At 39.9% G+C, this 13259-nt stretch overlaps 1 protein-coding gene across 2 annotated transcripts in view; it reads left to right on the forward strand.

Annotated features, from left to right (window-relative positions):
• Nucleotides 1–10495, forward strand: part of TPC1 (two-pore channel 1) — a 208311-nt gene extending 197816 nt beyond the window's left edge. For both annotated transcript variants that reach the window (XM_087683338.1, XM_087683337.1), the window contains 4 exons: nt 1243–1329; nt 1428–1514; nt 2276–2313; nt 9582–10495. In XM_087683338.1, the coding sequence (XP_087539464.1) occupies nt 1243–1329; nt 1428–1514; nt 2276–2313; nt 9582–9651 (282 nt within the window). In that variant the 3' untranslated portion in view covers nt 9652–10495. The remainder of the gene's footprint in view (nt 1–1242; nt 1330–1427; nt 1515–2275; nt 2314–9581) is intronic.
• The last annotated feature ends 2764 nt before the right edge of the window (nt 10496–13259 follow it).

A 13259-nucleotide genomic window follows, 5' to 3' on the forward strand; every position in this document is an offset into this window, starting at 1 on the left:
GGGCCCTTCCTTGTGGCCCTCGAAAACCTATGACGGAACCTTCTATTCATGTGTCTGTTCTTCCTTCTCTCCCCAAAGAAGACCATTTGGACAGATCAAATAACTCCTATTGGTCTTGCAAAGCAGAGTGTATCTGGACGCCTTCGATATTTGGGGTTTTGTCACTACCACCATCCCAGCCGCTACCACCCCAGACACTACATCTCCTACTGATAGGCGTCGCGATACAGCATCAGGTGGCATCACAATTGACAGAGCTACAACGTTATGTAGAGCACGACGCCCTAGAGTACCTGTTCGGCAACATAGGCATGCCCATATGCGTCACATTCACATCACGATTGCTCATTACAGAGGCAAATTGGTTCGGTGACTCAGTCGGAGGTAGTTTGCAGAGTCTTGGTGGATTCCATAAACTAAGGGGGAAATACTCTACACTCTTTTTTATCTTTTTAAACTTAGTTTTTTCCAACTTTTTCAGTTTCCATACTTCTCATTCCAATCTACCATGTAGACCTACACATAAATTTTATCTCTTCTTCTCTGATGAGAGATGATGATACCAATTGTATTGATTATGGTCTCATAGGCCATTCTGGCCTTTTAGAGACGTTAATAGATCTTTCTTTCTTTCTTTCTTGCTCTCTCTCTCATGTGCGCGTAAAGGATTATTATATTAATTATGTGAAAAGTATAAAAGTCACAAATAAACTAAACATGCAGCAGAGGAACTGAAGAAATGGTCGTATGCCAAGAGACCAAATCATCCACTGTGTTAAGTGTCCTGCAGATCACTTTTTCAGGAAAATTATGCACGTAAATGCTGTCAACTATGGATGTGGTAGGAAATATTCCCTTGGATGTCCTCATTTCCACAAGCTGATCCTCTATCAGTTACCCAGGCAACTATGGACTCTTCAGAGTCCATGAACAGCCTAAAATATGAATCTGGATCAATTCCAAATGCAAATATTTTTTGAGTTTCCTCAATCACCCCAATTTATGGACTCCAGGTGTTGATTGTATGCATGTATCAAAATAATGTTTTGTTTCTTAGACATAGTAGTGAGAGCTTTCATCTAAGCTTCTTTTTCAATTGTCATTTAAAATTCTTTTGACATGGTCCTGAATGATTTTCAAATTCCTTGCTCAGTAACACTCTGCTTTGGAATTTCTTTTAACACAAAGTGAGGGTTTTTCTAACAAGATTAATTATCCATATCTTACTGATGTTTTCTGCAGAGCTACGTCGCATTGACAGGCACATGGTGGACCTCAATATACTTTATCAGCTTCTATGCATTGGCTATCTTGTTCCTTCTAAATCTTGTAATGTCACAACCCTTCATGTCAAATGCTTTTATGTGGTTTGGGTCAGTATTCTAGGACAAACACATACCTCTTACTCTTTTGTTTTGATGACACAGGTTGTAGCATTTATCTTGGAGGCTTTCTTTGCAGAAATGGAGATGAGCAGCTCACCTGTTGAGTTGAACAATGTTCATGCTTCTGAGGTGGGAGCATGTTTTGTCATCATTTTTACCTTGTGAACGACAGTATAAGAAGTTTCAGAATGAGAATTTTGTGTAACCATCTTAGCAGCTAGTAACCACCATAAAGCACAACATAATCATACACAAGAATGAGTGTAGTTGGCCACCAATCATTGAAGTCCCCACATAACTGACTGATTATGTTTCCATTGTGCAAGTATTTGCCCACTTTGCCAGGCATATTTACCATCTACAAAAGTATGTTGTCTCTCAAATCATGCAGTAGGCTATACCTTCAACAAGAGTGAGAATCGGAGAAATTATTTTAAAATTGCTAATGAGCATCAAGAATTTCAGACGTGGGAGAAGGTGGCACAGCAAAGACATTTTCCAAATGTTGATTATACTCTTGTGCCAATTGCTGCTTAGACAGATGTATATACATAAGTATATATACATGCATAAGTATGTATGCTTGTGAACACACATTTTTATGTAAACAAATATACATCTGTAAACATATATGTGCATGCATTTATAAGAAAGCATGCAAATAGATACATATGTGCATGCATTATGAATTGAACATCTTTTAAAGATTTGTCTGCTGTTCCATTTGTATGAGAGTACTCATACTGGCAGATTCTATAGGTTTGGGAACCTAGCAACCTGCTGTTTGTCACTATATCTTGTGGGTATTGGTAGAGTGATTAGCTCTGTTCTGCAACAACTTGAGAATAAGTATTGTACTCGCATTGATCATGAACTTCAACTTTGTGCAGCTGGGAAGAGAAAAAGACATTCTTCGTAGGGCTCATGAGTAAGACTTCCTACTACCAAAGGCCTTGATAGTTTTAATATGCTTTGGACTTCAGATATTTGTTCAAATGGTTGTGTACTGCTTTACTCCAGTTGTTCTTTGTGGTTATAGTCTTGTGTCATACACCATGATTGTATGTAAGAATTATTAAATAGGTAGAAACCTCAAATTTATGGGTTCTGTGGATGGTTTTTAAGTTACGTAAAATACGTTCTTTTTGAACCATATAAATAAAATATTTCCTCTAAGCTTGTTTTGCAGAATAGCATTCTCCTATTCTATCAATCAGTTATCTATGATATATGCCTATGGTGTTCAGATGTCCTGACTATGTTGAGGAAGAATAGATTGTCTTTGCAGGCATCCAGAACCCTTCCCCATTCTCCTTCAGGCCAAGATAAATATCAAGATGGCTCCCTCACATGTTCTGTCACATGGTGACAATCATAAGGATCCATGATTGCCTTGCCTTATATCCACACAATGCATACTGCTGTGTTAGTCATCTCAGTGATATGTGCATCACAAAGACTGTTATTGGACATTTTTATATAATGTCAAAAGGATGCCTAACAGACTGGTCCTTCCTAGCCTATCTTATACTGGAAGAGACCTCCTAGAAATGATCCATCCAAAGTGGCTCCTTGGAAGTTGGCTATGAGGAAAAGCTAGGAACAAAAGTTTGTGTAGATTGAGAAGGAAAGAGGCTAGAAAAAGAGAAGAAACAAAGAGAGGATGATGAGAAGAGGGCCAAATGACTGTGAAACCAAAATGGTGAGTACAAGTGGTCAACAGTATGTCCCGTCATGGATAAAACATTCTGCCATGACCAGCAGCATGCTTCACACCATCAGCAGCTCTTCCACAACCAGAAACTTATGCCATCAGTCCCCCGTCACAACCAGCACTTCCTGTCGTGACCAGCTGAGTGAGCAAAAGGAGGCAACTGCTGCTGTTAGGATAGCAAAGACAAGGGACTGCTTTTGAAGGGTTGGTACCTGCTGGGCGACTGCTGTTTTAGGGTTTCTGATCAGCTGCTGTTCTGAACAGACTGTTTTTCAGTCTACAGCACAAAAAATGTGAGTACTTTCCGGATCTTGGCATCAATACAGAGTTCATTGACCAGGTTGTGGGGGACAATGAGATGGATGAGGATGAGGCTGATGCAACAGCTGCAAAGCTGGTAATGAAGTGCAGTAAACATACTGACAATGCTTTGATGCATGTGTCTGCCATACTGCTGTCAGTAATGCCTCAGATATTATCGTATACTCAAGCTGCAAGTCAGTCTAGTGTACTAGAGGAATCGGACTTGGAGCATTTAGAATTTGCCAATAACACTCTTGGGGAATATGTGGAACACAATTGTAATGCACTACAAGGCTTTGATGAGGTGGATGTTCTCAATCAGCATGTGGATACCAAGAAGGTCTTGAGATCCTTTGCCTATTGTCATGAGGAGGGTGTCATCTTGTTTTTAATTGCTTGTTTTCCATGGCTTTCATAGATTGATCAGTGGTTGCATGCTGTCATGCAACAAGAATATATGGGCAAAATCTTTGTGAGGAGGCTTTGCTCTTGAGCAAACTTTCGTTGTTCTTTGATTGGCAGCTGGCTCATCCGGTGCCATGGATGTCTATGGCTGATTTCCAGAAGCCAATGTCCGATCTGGGTGGAAGTTGAAGCCTACGTAGCAATCTATTAGCCACTTCAGCCTGCCAAACCCTAGAACTCAACCAATAATTAAGCTAAAATTTCTGGAGCATTCTTAATGTAAGCCGATCTTGCACAATTCCCATGCGTGCCCACATTGTTCACAAACAAAGGAATTCCTCGTGATAAAAGCTGCAAGAAATGCATTTTGCTTCATGACGATGAAGTGTCCAAATAGTGGAAGAAGCTTGAGATCTCAGAAAAGAAGAGAGGATCTGAGCCCTAGGTGCTATTTAAACCTGTTTTAATGAGATTAAGGTCAAAACAGCAGCTATACCTATTGAGAAGGAGATTTGCATCTGTCCAATGGATTCCCTATGATTGGAGGAGAAGTTTAGCTGCTGTTGTGACTCCATTCATGTTGTCATCACATTCCCCATTGTTGAAATCTGCAATTTCTGCAGCAATACCTAATTGTGCAGCCATCTAACATGGCATTTTGGGGGGGGGGAGGAAAAGAGAACCTTGTTCCTATTGCCTTGCCCTTATGCCACATAGCTACTACACTCATCCACTACATATGCAATGTCAAATCCTTCATTGTGTTGGTGCAATGGTCCCCATACGCAAAGCTTGGGATACTATAATCGGCACTCTTTTTAATTAGAAATCTTTGGCAAATTTTAATTATTAAAAGTTCTTTTACATTTCTCATGTTAGTAATAGGTATGGTCTTTAAGTATCTATTCACCATGGTTTGGGATGCCATTACACGTCAAATCTTGAAGCCTAGAGATTGGCTCTAGTGGGATTATGGCTATTGGCTTACAAGAAATGCCTTCCTTTTTATTCAACATTGGGCATATATTTGCACGTGGCAAGGATCCATGGGAGCACTTGGGGTGATTAAAAAAGAGAACCTTCAACCATGGTTTTGGATAGTCAAGCTAGAGTGGCACACGTTAGCCTCTCCTTGAGGTTTAACAGCATCACTTACATTTGGCCAAAAAAAAGCCTTATATATACTATAATATATCGAATATTACAAGAGAAAGGGGGCGCAAAAAAGGTTGGAGGAGTGTCCATCACATGTGAAAAGGATTCATGGGAGCTCTTGGGGTGATTAAAAATAGAAGCTTCAACCATGTTTCAACTAGTCAACATTAGCATCTCCTTAAGGTTTAAGGAAATCGCTTACATGGGATCTACACATTGGCAAGACAGCCTTATGTACACTACAATATATCGAATATTATATGTGCACGTGCATGTGTGTGTGTGTCTGATAGAGAGACAAACAGACAAGCAGACAAAGCAGGGGGACTTGATTCCTTGCCACACAGCAGTTTCTTCAGCTCCTCTGCGGGCTATCTAGTTCCTTTGTACTTTTGGTCATGTTGTATCTTTGTACTCTTGGTAATGCTATATTTTGAGATTATGTGTTGGTAATCAATACAATTACCCTTTATGGAAAAAGAAAAAGAGAGCAAGGGAAGGACCAAACGAGTGCGGCTCGATTGGTTAAGTTGAACGTGTGGTGACCAAAAGGTCTTGGGTTCAACTCCTATATTCTGCATGGCCATTTAGTATAGATGTAGAAAAAAGGGAGATTTTAATTGGAGTTAGTGGGTTGATAAAATAAGTGGCTTACCACTAGGGTAGCCACTTGATTATGGGGGGAGGGGGAAAAAGAGATCAAGGGAAAGGGATGTGATGTACTTGCGCGACACTCAACCCCCTCACTCACTCAATACAAACAAAAAAAGAGTACACGAGATGTGAATGCTCTTGTGTTGCTCAAACAAAAGAATGATGCATAGTGTCAAAGTGCAACGAATGTGGAAGCATATGATTAAATTGAAAGAAAATGAACACAAGAGAAGAGGGAAGAAATCTGCAGTAGGTGAATGCTGAAGTGAAGAAGGTAGATGTGTACATGGGTTGTCGAATGTATCTCAGCGAACCGATCTCTTTCTCCACCCAAAAAACCAAGTGAGAAATGACCGGGGCAGGTCAGCCTATAAATAGGCCAAAAAATGGGGAAAAACTGATCAGGTCAGCCAGTTAAAACTGGCCAATGCTACAAAAAAGAAAATTGCTGAATAAAATAATCACAATAATTCTGCGCAGAAAAAATGAACTGCTACATGCCATCCTACGTGGCTTGTTTGTCCTGCCTAACTGCCCAAAAATGCTGGAAATAACTTGGCAACTGCATGGAGCGAGCTGTCCAACCTGTAAATAGGAAATGTGTAATTGTGCCCAATAGTACTAACTTTTGGTCAGCCAGCTAGAGAAGAAAAAGCAAGAATATCTAATGAAGATCTCTTCATGTAAGTGGCTGCAGACAGGCGACTGTTGGGCCACCCTCAAGGAGTATGTGATGTAGGGCTATTAAAGAGGATGTGACCTGCTGTAAACGGCCTGAATCTGCTGCAAACAAAGGCTGATGATGACACTAGGTGAGGAGGGCTGATGCTGGATGATATAGGCTGCAAGACACTAGGTGGAGATGGATGTAGAAACCATGAACTATAATGTCCTCCTCGCAGGATGTGAACCATTTTGGAGAGGATGTAGAAATGAGAGAAGAATATGGAAGAGAGTGAGAGAGTGTTAGAAGGAATGAATGTGTAGGATAAAGAATGAGGGAATTCAATGCCATATTTATAGGCACAGACTGCTGTCTCGAGTGGTGCCCCAACTCTCTCGAGTGGTGCCCACCACTGAAGTCTGTTGGGTGGCGCCGGGACACTAAATAATATCCAAATAAATCCTTTTTGGGGCTGTAAATGGAAACCAAAATATGAATGAAGTAGAGGAAATGTATTGAATGACTTGGTTTCTCAACACCTCCTCTTAGGCCCAAAAAGGAGTGAAAAAGAGGAGTGCGAAAGAGAAGAAGATTAACCTGGGGAGCCCAGTGTTCCACCTATAAGGTAACATATAGTGAAGAACAATAGACATAATGAGCTGATAGAACCTGAAACTCAACCTCGGGAGAGAAGCCACAAGCTCAGTGAGTCCATGCTAGAAGGTATATGCAGGCCGAGCCACCAAGCCATGGCTGAAACATCCAAAGCCTTGAACTAGGAAGAACCTGTAGATCCTAGATGTGAATGGTAAAAAGAGAATGAGTAAATATATGAGGAAATGGGGGATAAAATGTAGAGATGTCAACCACCCCAACGGTTGTCAACAAGGTGCATGAAGAACCATAGGATGAGAGAGGACCCCCTCCGAAGCCGAAGAAATGGGATCCCCCTCTAAAGTTCCCTTTGAGAGAGAGGGATTCAAGAAACTCACGGATCACGGCCTCCGAAACACTAAAATACAAAGAAAATGCCTTTGACAGTGATGAAGAAGGGATCTAGGGCTCCAATGGAATAGAGGCTAGGTATCCCCCAAAGGTGGCCTCTCAAACCTAAGTAGAAGAGGGAGTGGAGGGGAGGGGTATCACATAAAATCTCCAAGGACTTAGTGTGCATCGGATGCATCTTATTGCCTTGAGCATAATACTCTAATAGCTAATGCTACAGAGCAATCTCTATGGCCCAAAGGGAGATGTACACAAGGAGTGCTGGATGGTAGATGCAATGTGCTTCAGTGGTGTCACGAGCAAAGGTTGAAGTCAACAATCTTCGGTGATATGACCATTCTTGCCATAGTAGGACCACCCAGTCGACTATTCATCAGGAGAAGCCATAGCACCACAGTGTCAACCTCTAAAAGGGAGGGTGGGAGGGAGAAGAAGATAAGGGTAACTCCTAATGATATAGCAGAAATGGGGGGGTAATCAAAAGACGTTGCCACTCCTGCAACGTGTCTTTGCCTTCTCCAAAGCAGAGGATCTTCTTGGCTCTCTAAGCTCCTTTGGCTCTGATACCATGTCAAAATATGATTGTTGTGAAAGCAAACCAAAGAGAGTAGGATTTGCAAGGAGAAACACAATGTGTATGGCAAACACTGAGAGAGAAGAGAAACTCAAAAAACAGAGAAGAAGAATATGAATGATGAATCACTAAATCATGCTAAGTGAATCAAGTTGATATAGCATAGCCAAACCTTTGAAAATAACTGCACTGTCCTATCTGAATCAGGCAACAACACCTATAGGGAATCTGCACATTGAATGTAGTGAAATGCAGTCCTCCGGCAATAGGATATCAAAGGTAAATGCTGAAGGGTGAAGGAAAGGACCACCAGCTATAGAGGGAGCCAAGCGCAGTCCTCAAGAGTCGTCAGAGATGAAGGAAATGCTGGAATCTCTCCAAGATGATGGCTGCTATCAAGTTGACTGTTGGGCAACCAACTGGAGAAGAAAACGCAAGAATATCTTATGAAGTTCTCTTCATGTAAGTGGCTGCAGATAAGCGACTACTTGGCATCCCTTCAAGAGTGAAGAAAACACAAAAGCATAGGTATCTGATGTAGGGCTGATAAAGATGGTGTAACGTGCCGTAAACGGCCTGAATCTCTTGTAAATGAAGCCTGGTGATGACACCAGGTGAGGAGGGCTGACACTAGATGATGTAGGCTGCAAAACGCAAGGTGCAGATGGATGCAGAAGCCACAAACCATAATGTGTTCCTTGTGGGGTGTGAACAGTAGTGGAGAGGATGGAGAAAGGAGAGAAGAATATGGAAGAGGGTGACAAAGTCTTAGAAGGAATGAATGTGTTGGATGAAGAATGAGGGAAGTCAATGCCACATTTATAGGTACAGACCATCTCGAGCGAGTGGTGTCCCAACTCTCTCAAGTGGTGCCTTGGCTCTCTTGGGTGGCACTGCAACACTAAATAATGATCCAAATAAAGCCTTTTTGGTTTTGTAAATGGAAAACAAAATAGGACTGAAGTAGGGGAAATGTACTGAATGACTTGGTTTCTCAACACCACATGCATCACACTGCACAACAAATGACTTCCTAAGAAGTGGAAAGGGCAATGATTATTATGATGTAACAGATACCATGACATCAGATGGGTGCCCTCTGTTCTGAATAGGCCATTTATTAGATATGACAGTGAACACCCTGGAGTCAGCATTGGAAAAGCATTATTTGAGGACCCCTCATCAGCCCAGACCCTCCCACCCACCACTGGTGCCAGCTGCTGATCCAGAGACATCATTGCTGTGTCCAGAAGACTTATTTAATTTCTACTCCTCACATTTGATCCAAGTTTTGACCAGTCAGCCCTAGCTCATGTATGAATATGGTTCACCCATTTGTTGTGTGTGATCAAGTTTCTGAGATTTTTCCTAAGTTGAAGGCCATACATTGATCTTACCAGCTACACGATGTAGCACCAATCCCATCTGGAATAGGATAAAATATGGGTACAACTTGTATCCATCAAACCAGTTAGATTGACATTAAGACAACTGTTCCTTGATGGAATTTTTCCATGCATGATAAACCCTTTAACACGTATTTTTCTGAGTTGTGGTTCGTGAAACTCACACGTATTTTTCTGAGTTGTGGTTCGTGAAACTCTGGAGGATTGCTTTGCCATGTACCATTTCTAATGTTTTCTTTTTCCTTACCTTTTTTGGGTTACATTCCAAAACTTCACTTCTACAGAATGTTTGAGATTGTGTGGTCTTGTTATGCAGGGCAAGAAGTAATAATGTGGAGGCCCTTCTTAACCACATGCTGAGTGCTGAACTGGAGAAGATGCAATGAGCTGTGTTTCCAATGGATCCCTAATCTGTTGTTCCTATGGATCATCAAAATATGACAAAAAGGGTTCTTAAAATTGAAACCTACATTGGTTGTGGAATCTTCTCCATGGATTTCAAGGAATCATGTTTATGCACCGAGATGTTGGAGGCCTTCACCATTGAGTTTTGTGCATGGTAGGTGAGGAGCTAGCATAGGTTTCTCCTGCAAGGGTTATTCACACGTGATTTCAATCATCAAGCATATCCTCAAGAGTAAGGCGGAGTTGTGCAAAAGGGATTTGAGTTGAGTGTATTATTCTTCTCCAAGGTAGGCCAGGACCAAGGTAGTGTTCCAAAGTTGGTCTATGGATGGTTTCTTTTGTGCATTAGCATCTCTGTTCATAATTGAGTTTATCGAGTTTGCTGGCATTTCCAGCATTGTTTGGGTACTTGTTCATGAGAGAGTAATGGCTCTATGGTGTTTGCTGACATTTCCAGCATTGCATCAAAAGAGTGTTCATCAAAAACTGAGGTGAATTGTTAAATTTTAAAAATAAAACCTTGAACTTTTTTGAGAGAAGGTTTTTTAGAATTCAGGGTATTTAAGTTATAATAGGACATCTGAGAAGAAACCTACTACTAATAGTCAAGAGTGCGAGGTCTTTGTATCAGCTCCGGAAAATGTTTTCTGTGAACACTGCACCCAAAGTAGGACCTTTGCCTATCCAACTCATTCCCTTTCATATCTGAGCTGCTGCTCATCGATAAATTTGTATCATTGTTTAGTGAAAGTTTGGGAAGCTGTGCATTTTGTCTTTGGTGTAAGAACTTCTCTGATCCTTTTCTCAATGTTAAGAGCAAACATGAGGTTGATACACCTCGGGAGTTGAGTTGAAGGGAAGGACATATGTATTGAAATATGTTGATGGTAAAATTTTCTCAGAAATCATATATGCTTGGCGTGTAGTAAAAGAGCTTGTAAGTTTGAAGGAAGGTTCTATGAAAAAGGGCAACAATTAGCTCACTCAGGTGTCACATTAACATTACCACTATTAAAGTGCCATACTCACCAACCTAAACTATGGAGTAAATAGAACTTAAATGGTAGACACATTTAGCTTGCGGATTTTTGAGGTAGACAACATGGGTTGGTGAACAGCATGCCATGCATGACAATTCATATTATGCTCTTCCACAATGTTTACAGATTGATAAATGTTCTTTGAATTATTTTGTGGCACCTATTGGACGTTATAGGATGTGTGATAATGCAAATACTTCATAGCTTTGATACATAGCTTTGATATATTCTATGGTGCCTAATAGGCACTCTTAAGATGTGTGTTTGTGCCTTATTGCCACCAACATTTGAAGATGGCCATGTTGTTCCAAATATGGAAAGGGCATTGAAGCAAACAAATGATTCCTCCAACAAAGGGAGCTATTGATCTAAGCTCAACTATAGCCCATTTATGTTGGACCATGATTAACAAAATTGATCTTGATTCATTATGTTCTTTAGACTGTTTCTATCCTCTAAGCAAGGCTATGAAGAATACCTTATTTGTAACATCACAATAGAAACCACAATGAGTACTTGAAGATAAAGGGCACACCTACATCTCAAAATAAAAAGGATTAAGTGCAACTAGAAAACCAGATAAATAGGTATAGATACTAAGGGCCCAAATAGAGAGATCTAGGGTGATTTATGTTTATCCAAATCTTATAGTTTTGGACTTTCAAATCATTTAATTTCCACCTAAGATGGTCCCCATCAAGCAAGGGCCAAAGGTATTTAAAGAAAGAAGAGAGATGATCAAAGAATATGCTTAAGAGGTCGAGGGTCAAGAAATGCTTTCTTAGAAGCCCATAAACCCTATGCAACTTGGTAGTAAAGAAAACCTTGCGTATTAAAATAAGCCCGTAGTCCAATGGTGAGGTTCTTAAGAAGTCACGTGATGTTGATATTACCCCTAGAATGCAAGTTCCAATTTATTTTGATATTTGATTTTATTTCAGTCATCAAAAACTCACCTTCAAAGGATGCAAATCCATCTTTGATCATATGGAAAGGTGTACAACTTTGGATATCCTTATCTTATTCTCAAATGTTACACACCACCTCTAAATACAAATGCCCCAACAATGATGAGCTTTGTAAATCCTTCTGTTTAAAACTTTGGGATGAACTTGTAGACAAGGTGGGCATGTTGATAAAATGGTTTCCATGATTCCATAAGTTCCTTGATGAGATTTTCCCCTTTTGTGAAGCTAGATATCCTTTGATAATATTCTCCTTTTGTGAAGTTGGAGAGTAGACAAAAGCTAAAAACTAGCATCTTGACATTCTATTTCTAGATGTTAGACTAAACTTCTCTTGCAAGTATATAAAGGTGTAGTGAAAACATATATAAGTGAAACCATATATATCAAATCACAAATATTTCTAGGAAGTCTTAACACCATGTGGAACAATTTGAAACTAAATCTCTTATCCCATTTTAAATGTTAAGGACAAACTAGAAGACAAAATTCCTCAAGAGTAAATTGGAGAGAATATATATTCCTTGCTAGACATGCGCCTCAATAGACTTTCGAGATGAAATGGAAAACAGGTTGATCATAATGACAAGCATGCACTATCACACATGAGCATTGCCCTTTTCTTGAGAGAGAGAGAGAGAGAGAGAGAGAGAGAGAGAGAGAGAGAGAGAAACAGACAGAGAGATGGGGAGAACCTTTTATTTGATTGATATACATACCCTTTACAAAAAAAGAACACCCTTTTTCTATAATCTTCTAAATAAACTCTCCTTTCTCAAAAAGCAAGATATCCACACATTTCAAGGCTAAGCAAACTACATAATTGAAGTTAATAGCGTGTGATTTTTTAAGGATCTACACCACCTTTGATTGCACCATTGTATAAGCATAAGCCCTGAAGCCAATGCTAATAAAATGTTAACTTGGAAACAAGTCGATTGTAATAATAAAATGTTTCCATGGTGTCATAAAATCCTTAACATTTTCTCCTTTTGCAAAGCTAAAAAGTTGACAAAAGCCAAAACTAGCCTCTTGCCATTGTATTTTTAAATTTAATAATGGAGTTTACTAATCCACTTCTTGCCATACTAATTGAAGGTATCAATACAGAAGACAATATCCCTTAAATGTTAGTAGTTCTCACTTCACATGGGCTTCCTTAAGAGGTGGCTTAGAGGATTTCCTTTTAGAATGCAAATATTCACAGCCATATATTTGCGTGTGTCGAAGAGTTGTTGCAATATATTGTGATTGGTGCATCAAAGTTGTCCTTCAATCCCTCCTCTAGATTCTTGTGCATAAGGCAATGAGCATTTTATATTAGATCATTGTAATGATCCCTTATATGCTTATTTTAAAATTTTCTTCTAGTAACATGTTTTAAATTATTGCTACTAGTTTGTGTCATTTGTCTTATGAGAAGCCTCTTGAGTATCCTAAAAGGAATGGTCTCTATGTGAGTAGAAGTGTCATTTCATCCACTCATCGAGATCCCAATTTAAGTGGCATAAAAAGGATAGTTCAAGAAGCCATGGAGCTAGCTAGACCAAGCATTCTAAATCCATGAAGAATAGCAACTATCTA

The sequence above is a fragment of the Lygodium microphyllum genome, chromosome 8, assembly GCF_053477565.2.
Source record: "Lygodium microphyllum isolate KBCC chromosome 8, Lygodium_microphyllum_v1.1.10, whole genome shotgun sequence".
Lineage (NCBI taxonomy): Eukaryota > Viridiplantae > Streptophyta > Polypodiopsida > Schizaeales > Lygodiaceae > Lygodium > Lygodium microphyllum.